The sequence below is a fragment of the Ciconia boyciana genome, chromosome 10 (genome assembly GCF_034638445.1).
Source record: "Ciconia boyciana chromosome 10, ASM3463844v1, whole genome shotgun sequence".
Lineage (NCBI taxonomy): Eukaryota > Metazoa > Chordata > Aves > Ciconiiformes > Ciconiidae > Ciconia > Ciconia boyciana.
The window spans coordinates 44,647,819-44,661,411 of NC_132943.1; the positions used below are offsets into that span (position 1 = coordinate 44,647,819).

The 13,593-nt window shown below is 40.0% G+C and overlaps 1 protein-coding gene across 3 annotated transcripts in view; it reads left to right on the top strand.

Annotated features, from left to right (window-relative positions):
- The window catches only part of DIP2A (disco interacting protein 2 homolog A), a 131,058-nt gene that overhangs the window by 27,127 nt on the left and 90,338 nt on the right, over positions 1-13,593 (top strand). For all 3 annotated transcript variants that reach the window (XM_072874149.1, XM_072874148.1, XM_072874150.1), the window contains one exon: positions 13,488-13,559. In XM_072874149.1, the coding sequence (XP_072730250.1) occupies positions 13,488-13,559 (72 nt within the window). The remainder of the gene's footprint in view (positions 1-13,487; positions 13,560-13,593) is intronic.

The window sequence follows — 13,593 nt, forward strand, 5'->3', positions numbered from 1 at the left end:
TGGTGCTTCCAGATTCCCTTGTACAAGTCTCTTCGAACCTCTTTTACATCATTGTTACGTTGGTAACTAAGGGTATTTTACTGCAAAAGAGTATTTTTCAGACACATTGTGGCCTTTGATTACGGGTATCACTGCATGTGAAATTCTGGAAACGTGGTGTTTTGTTTTGTTACTGGAGTTGTTTCACTTTTTCTCCCTAACATACTTGGTCCTTTTTTAGCCAATTAAAAAAAGTTTCTTGCATTCAATACTTAATGTAATAAAAATGATATGTTTCATTACTTTGGTTTTAACAAACTTTACAGAAAATACTGCAAGTTAGCCACTGCCTCAGCAACAGCACGGTAGCAGTGTGTTAGGTTCAACCTCAAACAGGGCGCTAGTTGTGGGCTTGAGCATCTAAGACTGCAGACACTGAACTTGGCTTTCCTTTGGCTAACTAATTTAACTCATTTAACTAACAAGGTAAATGAGGGAAAAGTGCAGTTGGCAGAAATGACATTTTGTTCTTGCTGTTCAAGGAGAGCTCCAGTTAATCAGAAAATAGATGGCTGAATGTTTTTCTAAGGAAGATTTGTCAAGTCAAGGATACGAAAGAAATTGGCATCTTCCTTTTGAGGAACTAATTTTCCTAGTATCGGAAGCAAACTGATGGCTCCTGTCTGGTCATTAAGTAGGAATGACTGAGCCGAGCGGACGGGCAGGACTGAAGCAGTCCACTTGTCCATAACCAGCACTGATGGGAGGCTGGGGTGGGGTGGGATGGTCTTGGTCCTTGATAACAACCTTCTACGCAGAAAGTTGGCGTGAGGTCATTGGTTTAATTTTTGTGAGCGCTCACAGTTGCTGACTTTGAACAGATATGCAGGGGGGTGCTGTGTGATAAGCTTGACTAGTAAAGCACTGCTCCTGTGTGTGAGTAATCAAGAAAGGCCTTTACGAGCCCTGTTCTTTCACTTTTCAAGTCACAGATTCAGGAAAATGCTTTGTTTGCTGATCATGTATAGGCTCCTAACCTCACTTAGACACTTAATAAGTAGTATTGCAACTAGAGATAAATGTAAATAAGTTTAGCCATCATAGGGACCCATGCTGGGGCTTCCCAAGCTTGTAAACGCTGAAGTGTTCTGGTTGTAATAGGGATTGATGGGGTTTTTTTCTCCTGCCGTGAAAGGTTTGTTGTGTGCACCAGCTGGCTGGCTTTTCTGCATGCTTCCATGAATAATTCAGCTGGTTTCTTTTTTTTTTTTTTTTCAGTTTTTCAGTGTAGTTTATCATTTTGTAGTTCAGCCAGGAACTCTGAACACTTCATCTATTTCTTCGTGATCACATCGGATTATTTGTGTGGATCCAATATAAAGTCTTTTATGAGGTCTAATTTCCTAGAAAAGTTATATTGTATTATGTTATTTTGTAGCTTTACCATGGATACTGATGAAGATTTTTCTTTAATATTACCTTTTATTTTAAGAAGTCAAAGTGTCTGCATTCATAGTAAAATTGGCCCAGGAGCCATTCCCACCCCGCCCCAGTTACTTCAAGATCTACTTCAAATCTCTTTTGTCCTTTCCTCTAAAAGCATGGTTTGGCAATGCATGTGAGGGCGTGGTAATAATGTGTCAGGAAACTAATCAAACCTGAAACCGAGACCTAGAAATCCATTGAAAAAGTTGCGTAGTTTACAAATTAAAATAACTTGAGTTCTGTATGGTCTAGGTGTTGCAGGTTACATGACTTCTCTTTGTATGTTTTGAGTGTACTTTGTGAATTTTGAATATTGTGCTGTGGTTTGTGTGTTTTGGGATTTTTCTGGTGGGTTTTTAAAAGATTTTTGTGGTCCAATTAATGAGTTGGATCCTCCCGTAGTCATGAATTAATGAATCAGGCTGCTGCAGTCTTTAGTATTGTGCATCGTGCCTAAACGACATCTTTGCTGTGATCTATTGGGCTTTGTGGTTGCTACCAAAGTAGGAATATGAGCTTTTTGCCACTAGTAAATATGAAATGCTCAGTTGCTTGTAAAACATCTGTAGCTGATGTAACTTCTTGGGTATTGGAGAAAACAAAAAAAAAATCAATGTCACTGACATCCAAAAAGCGCACCATAAAAATAAAGCTTCATACAAGATGTAGAAGTTTAATATAGTCTGAAATATCTTCATCTCGCTCGTTGATCACTGTGCCTTACATGAGGAGTGTGTGGAGGATGTGAAAGGAAAAAAAGGCTTCTTGGATCAGAAAGGGAGTTACAACAACTAAACAGCTTCAAACAGCATTAAATGGTGCATATATTGTCTTTTATTTTTATACACACATTCTTCAAGGCAAGGGATGACTTCATGATGTAAGGCATTTATTACCAAGCTAAATAAGAATTTTGTTTTGTGATTTTTGTCTTAACTGAATTATACAGGGAAAATTCTATCTAGCCAATAATCTTATCTTCACAGTGTTATGGGAGAGGAATGCGTATTAAAGTTGTTGCAAAAAATACTCTAGAAAGTTTTTTTTTCTTTATGGTCCCCCATTTCTATATCTGGTTATTTCTGTATTTGCATATTTGGAGGCAGTTTTCAGGGAGTCTTTTGTGGTAGTCACTTGTTGTGGTTTAACCCTAGCTGGCAACTCGGCCCCCCCAGCTGCTCGCTCCCTCCCCCCCCAGTGGGATGGGGGAGAGAATTGGAAGGGTAAAAGTGAGAAAACTCGTGGGTCAAGAGAAAGACAGTTTAACAGGTAAAGCAAAAGCCGTGCACGCAAGCAAAGCAAAACAGGGAACTCATTCACCGCTTCCCATGGGCAGGCAGGTGTTCAGCCATCTCCAGGAAAGCAGGGCTCCATCACGCCTAACGGGGACTTGGGAAGACAAACGCCATCGCTCCGAACGTGTATCGTGTCCCCCCCCCCTTTTCTTCTTCTTCCCCCAGCTTTCTGTGCTGAGCATGATGCCATATGGTGTGGAACAGCCCTTTGGTCGGTTGGGGTCAGCTGTCCTGGCTTTGTCCCCTCCCAGCTCCTTGTGCACCCCCAGCCTCCTCGCTGGTGGGGTGAGAAGCAGAGAAGGCCTTGACTCTGTGTCAGCACTGCTCAGCAGTAACAAAACATCCCTGGGTTAGCAACACTGTTTCCAGCACACATCCAAAACATAGCCCCTTACTAGCTGCTGGGAAGCAAATTAACTCTACCCCAGCCAAAACCAGCACACCACTGAATAGTTTGGTCTGAGACTGCTCCTGGTCGTTATGGCAGTAGAAATTGTCAGTGCAACCAAGTGAAAGGAAGAGAAGTGTCTTTGTACCTAGCAGCAAAGCATCTTCCCCCTCCCTCCCCCCTGCATGCTTTAGGTTAAAATGGCTTGGTTCAGACAGTTATTGCTGGCCTAATTCGTTATAATAGCTGATTATTACATGCCAGGCATAATTATTCTACTTTCATATTGTATCCCTGATGCATCTTGGAAGTGACAAGCAAAAAGTCTGAATATTCTCATCTCTGCAGGGCACTGAGATTTTGGTTATTTTGAAATACCATTTTCTTAATAGTGTTTAAAAGGGAGACACATTGCATGCATACGACATCCTTTCAAAAGCTTTTCATTTCTGTATTTTACCAAAATAATTTTCAACTATGTCAGAAAATATTTTTTAGCTCAAATTTTAAAATAGACTGTTCGTTGATCTGCCCAACCACTCCTAGTCTGGTTTTTTTCAACTTCTTTTGTTAGCCTTTGTGGGAAGCAGACAGTATGTTCCATATGTACCAGATGATTTCCACCACTCCCCCCTGTGCATATAACTTTCCTCAGCTTGTTAAAGGGGATGGCAAGGTTCATGATTTACATAATAATGAGATATGAAAGCTATATGTGGTTTGATAAATTTTGTTTATGACCTCTGGGTGAAGATTCTAATCAACCTTACAAACCATATCAATTGAGTGTTTCAAAAACAGTTTTCATCCTTAAAAATGCCTGATGTTTGGAGGTATTATATTTTGAAGCTTGTATCTGTCGTGGAAATACAAACCATAATTTAACACGAGCTTAATGAAGATGGTTCTTCATTTGTCCTTCTGGTGCAATAGTAGATAAGAGTATGTTTCATTGAAAGGAAACATCTCAACTTATCTAAAACAGGACTAGTTTTTAAATAACTGTAAGAGCAGGAGCCAGGGTCAGACTGGTACGCCTACAGTATAGCTGGCATCTGTCAATCTGTTTCTGTATTCTACAGAGAGCCCTAATGGGATAGAAGGGAAGTGGTAGAGTTTGAGCTTTTCCTATCTCCCTGCGGAGTGAGCTTAAGGATTTACTGAAGCAGGATAAGAATAATTCATTAATTGGGCTAACTGAGCCTGGAAACTTGCCAGGTTGCTTTTGTGATCCAATTATTTAACCTTCTTTTACCCTGTCAAATGCCGACTCCTGGCAGATGAAGCAAATAATGGCTTAAAGCCAGGCAGCTCAATATTTAAAAAGGAGCAGCTCTCTCGTCTTTCAATGTATATGCATGATGTACAAGTGTGGATTTGTGCAGAACAGAATAACCTGGAATGCATAGACTTTTCTCATCCTTGCTGTACAGCATACTTCATTCACCTCAGCTTTTTTTTAGTTTGTAAAATGTAAGTGGTGCCCCTGTCTAGCAGCTGCTTTGAAACTTTGAGGTGAAAAGTTGGTATATAAATGTGTCAGAAGAGAATTGTCAAATTCTAATGTTTAGCATTGCTTTGCCGATAGCAAAACCCCTGATGGCTTGATCAGACTAAATTTAGGCCAAGATAAGGCACACTTGCCAATTAATGGTATTGTAAACTAGATAGTCCCATTGTGCAGTTGTGCACGAAGTGGAAAACTTAAGTCTTCTGCTACTAACTTATTGGAAAAATTACTTCCCTTTCTGTCATTAAGATATATGCAATTAGCTAGTCAATATTTGTCTAGTTTCTAGAGCTTGATGTTTCAGTGATTTCATTGTGTATGCAAAGGTTTAAAGAAACTGTGTCCATTTAAGTAATTGTGTACCTCCACGTTACTACTTTTACATGCAGACAAGTTTGTACTTTGATAACTTAAATTCTGTCAGAAGGATGAAAATCCTGCTGCAAATTAGGAATTGCCGATAATGTACGTTTTCAGTGAAGTTGTGCTAAACTTCTAATACTGCTTAAAAGGCATCTTGATGCTCTCAGGATGTTTAAAACAGGATCTTCCAAATCAAATGTCTTATAGGTTAGTCAAATGCATCACCATATGGAATGATCAGGTGTCACTTATTTCCATTTTTACTGGAATTATACAAATCCAATTTCCAGATTTGTATAATATGAAAGATTATAATCAAGATATTTTCACACTTCACTGAGCTCATCATATGCAAACTAAATTAAGGCATCAATTGATAGCCCTTACTTCAGAAAATAGCAATGATTCAGGATAAAGGACTGCTGTTTGAATATTTTGCAAACTTATAGATGTAAGGAAGTGTTCTTTAAAAAAAGCTTCAACCACTTCTTGTGCGGCTACAGTTTTCTATGCTTTTCAAAAACAATGTGAGCATAAACTTTGCTGTGGCTGAAATACTGTGCTATAGAATGAGTCTTGGAATGAAGGTATGTTGTACAGAGGAGAAAAAAAATGGGACTTTTCACTAGCAATTGCATGCCAGAATGGACTTCAGGTTACATGACAAGTTAAAAGTGCTTCTTTATAGCCATGATTGCAAAGCATGTGTTTTATAGAAGAGCAAACAATTGGAAACATGTACTTAGCACTCTAAACCAAAAAAACCCAGCCCCAAACCACTGAGTTTAGCAGCATAACTAATCTGTGTACAGTCACTTATTTCAGTGTAAAGTTCAGTAATGATGGAAATAGCTTGAGGTACAATTTTAGGGAAGAATCAAAGGTTAAGACTGAAACGGGCAAAATATGAGTAGCTAAAAAATCTAGAACCAACACTACTTAATAGGCTACTTATTTACAGACAGTTGTGAGATGTCCTGCTGGTTTATCAATGTGCTGTTGATTAATACTTCAGCTATTAGGGAAAGAATCCAGTGGTAAACTTCTATTTTGCCCAGGAAAAAATGGTGGTTCCTTAGCTGGCAGAAAAGGGAGGAAAAAAAAAATCCACCATGGTTTACAGAAGAGCTGTGTTGATGTGGATCCAGTTTGGAACCAGTTTGTTTAATAAGTGCACCGATTTCCAGATAGGGTTAAGTGATAGTTATGGAAGAATTTTTTTTTTTTTCCCCCCCAAAACACTTTGATTATCAGATTTAAACAGCACAGACCTACCAGAGACCATATCTCAGGGTTGGCAACAAGTGTTAGCTTCTGCATAGTTCGGAGGTCCAAAACTCTTTCTTTAATTGCAAGTCATGATTTTCATCTTCTAGTTCCTTTATCACCTGTTGATCAGTTCAGCTTTTGCCTGATTTATACAAAAAAGTGTGGTGTCTGGGAGAAGAATGTGTAGCAGGTAACCAAAGCCTGTAATGGGCACTAGTAGGTTTGGGAGAGTAGTTCTGGTTTTCAGGTTTAAGTGGTGATTAAAACTTGGGAGTTAGTAAGAATGATTGTGAACTGTCACTCGGCAGAATCTGTTGATGGCGCGCCTGTATGCAGCCCAGCTTGGAGCTCACGGGTGTGTATACTGGAGAAAATACACCCCTAAACCACTTCCAGTTTTCTTAAGAGTATTTCATTTCTGCAAGTTTTTCTTAACCTTCCCCCTTCCTTTCCAATATTTCTACAGTTTCTCTTTAAGGATTTGTATTTTGATCTTTGGTTCATCTTCAGAGACTTTCCTCAAAGTCATATTTCATCCCTGAACTACCTGCAGCTGTCAGATTCCACGTTCATATGAGGCATGTCTGCAGCCTCGGAAGGGAACACGTCTTTCCAAATGTTTGCTAGGTCAAGCCTTTAAGTGTATTTAAACAGCGAGTGTAAGCTGTATGATGATCTTGTGGAAAAGTCCACAAAACTTTATGTGGATAATAAAGTTTTGGGTTTTGGTTTGGTTTTTTTCCCCAAACCAGTAAGAACTCAGTCAACTTCGTCAGCTCTGCCCTTTAATCCCAGTGAGGACCGTGACCTCCCAATGTCTCTTGCTTTCTCTCCTTTGCTGGATGGTGTGGCACTTTCCGCCCACATGGCAAGTACTCATGCGTGTGAGATCATAAGATTATAACTCTGGGGTTAGTCCTCTCGTCCACAAGTTTAGCAATCCCAGAGTGAAGGCTTAACAGAACATTTCTTCTTTGCTGCTATTGGCTACATGGGGGCTCGTCCATCAACCCCTTTATCAGGGGTTGCAATTGTGCTGGTTTCACCTTCTTCAAAAGAAAATGCTAGACTTTGGAAACACCCTCATAATACTTGATTTTTGTGATGTTAATTTCAATTAAGTGGCAACCTTGGTGGGCGTTTTTGTGACTCGGTCTTTGTTTTGGCATCAGGTGTTAACAGGAGAATAGCTGTTTGGTAAGGTACTGACCATGCCTTTTCTCCAGCTTTTGAATGCCACAGCATGAAGATGCCCTGTGATGCATGGCCATGCCTGCTGAGGGAGTTCAGCACCCAGGAGAGCTGCTGCTCCTCTTCCTCCTCCTCCTCCTCTTCCTCAAGGCCCTGTTTGTAACTACGAGTTTTGGCATAAATACAACCATCCTGCTGTATTTCAGTGCCGCACCCTATTCTCAGGGTGTCAGCAACTGGTATTGGCTACCAGGGGGCTGTAACAAATGACATGCTTTGGAGTTTGAAAAAGCTGGGTAACGAGGGATGTGTGACATTGCTTGAGATGTATCATATATGACTGAGAGTATAGGTCGGACTTACCATTGTGACTCAGTATTCATTTCAGGAATTACATATGGCTACTGCTGTGGATCTCCCCCTTGATGAACAAACAGCTTTATCCTACTGTCATGCTCTCTCCATTTTCAGTCTTTTACATGTTGATTGCTATTAGCAAGGGCTTTCTGAAGCCTGCTGATCTACTGTAAATGCATCTTGCTGAAAAGATAAATGTTATGTTCCTAGGAGTGTGGATTTTTTTCAGTCTCTGCTTACTGCAGTTTTCGGAGCTATGTTTGAGAGAACATCATCCTTGAGATTTTGTAATAGGGGTTGTTGTTGAGATGGTTTCGTCATCCTTATTACAGGTTAGATGCACCGATTATAGGTATTACTTGCCTGTATTGGTTTCAAGCCTTTGAGTAGTAAGCATCCTCAAGGAACTTTCTCCCTGTTGATGTTGGGTACGATTTCTCATTGGTGCTGAGGCTGTATCAAGAACGCTTAAGCTTGCAATGCACGTGTGCGATACGACTCAGAAGCTCATGATCCCTGCGGTCTTCATCCTCAAAGAGCTGTAGTTTCAGAGCTTTGCCCTGTTAGCACAGGAGATGAACCATCCATTGATGGTTCTGTTGTCATCAGCCTTTGTAGCGGTGAAGTCTCTTTTCTTTTCCTATGTTCTTCCATTATTAGCAATTTCCTTGGGACTGGTTGGCACACTATTTACTCTGGAGGACAGATGACATGAGAAACTGAGGCGTTTCTTCTGCTGGCTGCATGGTTCAATGTTCCTCAGTACCGTCTTTCAATTCCCCAGCTGTTACACCAAGTGTCACTGGCTTTCCTTATTCTTGACTCTCATCATAGTTCTTAGAAATCCCTTGATCATTTTTGCTTTTGCAGTGGACAAAAATCACAGATGTCAGAGTAATTATTTATTTTGCAGGGTTTTTTTGTTGTTTCTGACTTTGAAGTAAGTCAAAATCATGTAGCAATGCACTGTTCCTTTTATAATACTTCTAGGATGATGCAAAATAAAGCTTGGCGAGTTGTTTCACTTAACAAAAATATTTACCAAGCATGTCTAAGAGGTAGAATTAGAAATAACTGCTGAATTGGTTCTTCCAACTCCACCAACCCTTCAAATACAGTGATGACCTGACCCTGGAAACACTGGAGACTTACTTAAAATTTTTCCACAGGTGACGACTTAGTTATCTTTTGGCTGGCAACTTGCCTGCCTTTTCAAACCATCCAGAACCACCTCTTCAGGCAGAAGCCAGTATTCACACCCTTGACTTTCACTTGATACTGAAGGAACTGACAAAAGTTTCTGCAGTGATTTGTCAATAGTTGATATACCTGAGGTTGTGGCTGTGCTCACCAGTGGCCAAACAGTGGAATCCTTAAAGGTTTCATCTTGCAGATCTCCTACATCTTACTCTCTTCATCCACATTTAATGCACAGTTATCTCATATAGAAGCGTCTCTGTTCTTGACCTCTGCAAATTGGTGACCTGGAGCCATTTCCTTATCCTTAGCAAGTACTAGGTTCTCACAGAGCCATGCTCAGCTGTATGGTACTCATAGTCTTCTTGGGGAGAGTGTTTGCATGACAGATTCTTGAGACCTGTTGCCAGCACAGTGTGGTGTGTGGTTTCCTATAGCTGCTCCCAGTGAGACTTTAAGTGCAAACTACTCATTATGGACTGGAGAAGTTGCTCACTTCATAGCAAGCTCAGTTTTCCGTGAGCTGTTCAGTGTCTGTCTGTATCTTGCTCATCTTCCCTTCTCCATCAGAAGCCTTCAAAGGCTCCGGGGTGCGGGGGTACAAAGCTACAAAGGAGCTGAAACAGCACTGGATATGCTTTGCCCTTGATGTTCACGCACTGAAGAGGAGACAGGCTGCTGCACTTGTGCGTGTCCTTTTCTGGTGGTGATCAAGGAAATAATGTTCTCTGTTAGGCACGCTGTATTTATTTATGAACAACATAGCTCAAATATGCCCAATTCCTGGTTAAAAAAGCGCTTTTTCTAAGCATTCTTATCCAATGGGTAGAGCTAACATAAAATACTTGAGATTACAAAGTCAGGATTTTGCAGTGTGAGGATTTTGCGATGCGGTGAGGCATGGCAGCTGTGTCTAGGCAGTAAAGCATGTGCTTGTTTCCTATTCTTGTGTTTTTTGAAGAGCATTGAAGCACTTACTCAGTGTTCACCACCTACTTTTCAGAATTGAAAATCAGCTAGTTGAAATTTTTGAACCCAGCAATTGGATAGCCAATGAAAAATAATTCATGAAAACCCAATAAAATGCTGGTAATTTTAAATTAATTAATTTGGCATTAAGATTCTGTTGGCTGCAGTGCTAACATGGTGAAATAAAACATGCCTGGGTAGATTTGGGGTAATTGCATGGCAGATTCTTTGTGCAGTAATTAAGAAAACAATTTTTATAGATAATTTTAAGAAATGCCAACACTTTCATCTCTGTCTAGATTAATTTTCTTGGAGCCTCTGACATATCGTAAAATATGTCAGATATTCCAGGCAGAGAACTAACACCTCGGCCCAGTGTCTAGTTTTATCCAGGCTTCCCTGCTGGTTTGCTGAGACTGAGGAACCTCATCTTGCTTTTGTGTAATCTAATAACTAGGGAGAAAGTGAGGCTAAATGACAGCAGCTGTGGCCCTGACATACCAGATGTGGCTGAGCGGCTCTCTTTGGAAGAGGTGAGGGATCACGAAGAACCCCAAATGATGGGTTAATCCCACTGAGGCTCTGGGGGCGAGGGGGTGGGGAGCAGTTGTCAGGGGGAATCCACCCCCAAGCTTTTGAGAAAGGAACAAAGAAAAGCTTTCCTAGGCAGCAAGGTCTGACTGGCTGCAAAAGTCGACAGCGATGCTTTTGACTTTGGACTTTTCTTAACCCGATTCAAGGAAAATTCTTCAAGTCAGCATTCCAGGAAAATCAAAGAATTTCCAAATGTGCTGAGAAGCCAAAGTTTGAGGTATTCTGGTTTAAATTAGACTTTCTTTTCAACCCTGTCTTCTGATCTGCTGCTTCCATGGCATACCTTTTCAGCTGGGTGATACCTGGCAAGGTGGCTGATCTGCGCAGAGATTTGATTTAAGGATTACTTGAATCATTTATGGAGCTGTGAAAATTACTGTCCTCGCTGAAGTTGCGGTATGGCAAATTTGTTACGTACAGCATTTGTCACTTAAAGAAGTTGCTGAGATTGCTTTAGTCTTCCAAATTACTTATAAGATTTTATGGGGTTTTTTTTCCTTTTTCCCTCCTCCGTAACTGAAAATGATGCATCTTTTTTGCTATCCTTTTTCTTTCTTTGTAGAAATGACTTGCTTAAAGAGTGTAATTTGTCATTTTGATCAGCTATTCCCAGGCACACAAATCTGCTCAGGCATTTGTGGTTTTTGTTTTGTTTTGATTTCATTCTTGTTTTGATATAATTATATAACGTACATAGAAACAGAATTTTTATATATATATATATATATATTTCTTCTGCTAAAAAATTTTCTGCTCAAGAAAAATGATAACCAAAGCATTTCTGTCTTGTGTCCAAATTCGATATGAAATATTTACACAGGTTTAGGAGTAAAAACTGACAGATTCTGTTTGGTTGAAATACCTGCCATGATTGAAGCACTCCAGGATTTGCATTTTTTTTCTTATCTCTCTTGAACAGTATCTTCAAGCTCTCATTGCTTGTTTTGGCATACTGTCAGTAACTTTAAATGATGCATATTCACTTAATTGTGGGGGGATGGTAGAATGAAGTGACTTGATTTCTGTTAGCAAGTGTTCTCTGATGTAGGAGGGAGGTCGATGTTTGAGGAAATGTCTTTAGAGCACATACTGCTATGGACAGTATTAAATAAAAAACCAAAACCAACCCTTATGTATTAAGGCAAATACCTAAGAAACATTGTAAAATACAGAGTAAGAACTTTTCCGCGTAACATCTGACTGAGGAAAAGGGGTTCTTGCTTCTGCATACCCCAGCCATGCCACTCATCTGGATGAATTAAAAATGACTGTTGCTAGTAGCATATAATCTTATATATAATTTTGTAGCCTCATTTCCAAAGGGAATGAATCCCATGTGAATCATGTTCTGCCTTTCTCTGGATTGCCCTCATAACTCTTGATTCTGCTGTTTGCCTACAGAAAACTTTGGTAAGGATAAAGACAGATACCCAGCAAAGTCCCAGGTCTGGGACAGGTTGTCAGCTCTTGCTACACAGCTGACAACTGAGGTCAGAGAGGCCTTAGAAATAGCATGGTGTAGTGTTCTTGGAGTTCTGTCAAATGCAAGACCTAAATCCATTCACGCAGGCAGCATGCTACTCCTCTTATGGTTTCCAGACATTAAGTTTTGATTCCTTGTGTGAATAGGATGGAGAAGTTGTTTCAGGTTTGACAGAAAGCAAATGGCCAGAGGTAGGCTGTTTTACTTAACCCATATATATGTAATTCATAGCTGCTTTTTTTTCCCCCCCTTCTCCATAGTTTGCTTTGATACGCTCTTTCAACAGTATGTTGCGGAAGAATGTGCTTGAAGCAAAGATCTAAATGTAAAATTTTACTTTTGTGTCCTAATTAAAGTCAAGATAATTATTGGCCTACATTTCTAAAATTCACCGTCTACTTGAGTCTGTTTTCAAAAATATAATCAGATATTTTTAATATCTTCAATCTTGGTTATATTTCATGCTGTTGTGATGCATTTGCCAAGTATGGAGGGATAAAAGTCCACTTTGTTAGTGGAACCGCATAGTATATCACTGTCTAAGCAAGTATGTATTTTGGGAGCTGGAAGTGGTTTTAAGTTATTTGAGATCACTGTTTTCATGTCTGTGCTGAGATCTAGAAAATGGACAAAGCTCATAAAATTTTGGAGGTGTTTGGATTTTTTTTTTTATTTTTATACTAAGCTTGCTGCTGGTTTTGCATGAAGCCACCTTGTTCTGTTGGTAGAATCATGGAAGTACAGATTCTGAAATGTCTCAAAAACTTACTTTGGGTTTCTGTAGAAGTTTTCCTTTTATTCTAGTCTGCGTGAAAAAACGTCACGTTTTACCAGTGGAATCTGCAGTATAGGTTTAAAACAGGATATCAGATGACAACTGTGAATAAAAACTAGTGCTAGAAGGAGATTATCACCTCCTAGAATTTGAAAGCGGAGACTGATGTGCTGCACAGTGCAGAGTGGACAACATGGTCTAGAGTTTGAAAGGCACTACAGAGGTGGGCTAGAGGATGTTCTCTCTAGCCCTGGTATATTGAGCGTTTCTAATGCCCCAGAAGGGTGCAGAGCCAGGCTTGTCAGCTTCATTGGCTTCCGTTACGCTGCAAATCTTTTGTGCTGTGGTCTGCATTATGGTAAATATCTCCAGAACCAGGTTCAACACAGATGCTGCAGACAAAAACACTATTCCTCTGTTGTATACCTCCAAGACACTCGTTTTCATACGTGCACAGATAGCACTACATGGGTGGTATGTGTATGGCCATGAATTCCTCTGACACGCCCAGGTCTTCGTTGCTAATGTGACTGATTCAAAGGTAGCAAGTTTAATCATAGGTATCACGAAAATGAGAAGGCTTATTTAAAAACTGTTCAAAACAATATTAATTTATTTCTTTGTTTCTTTAGGAGACATCACTCAGAAAGGATATGAAAAGAAAAGAGCAAAGCTGTTAGCACGGTACATACCACTAATTCAAGGTAAGCGACTGCATATAAGTTACACCTTTTGTGC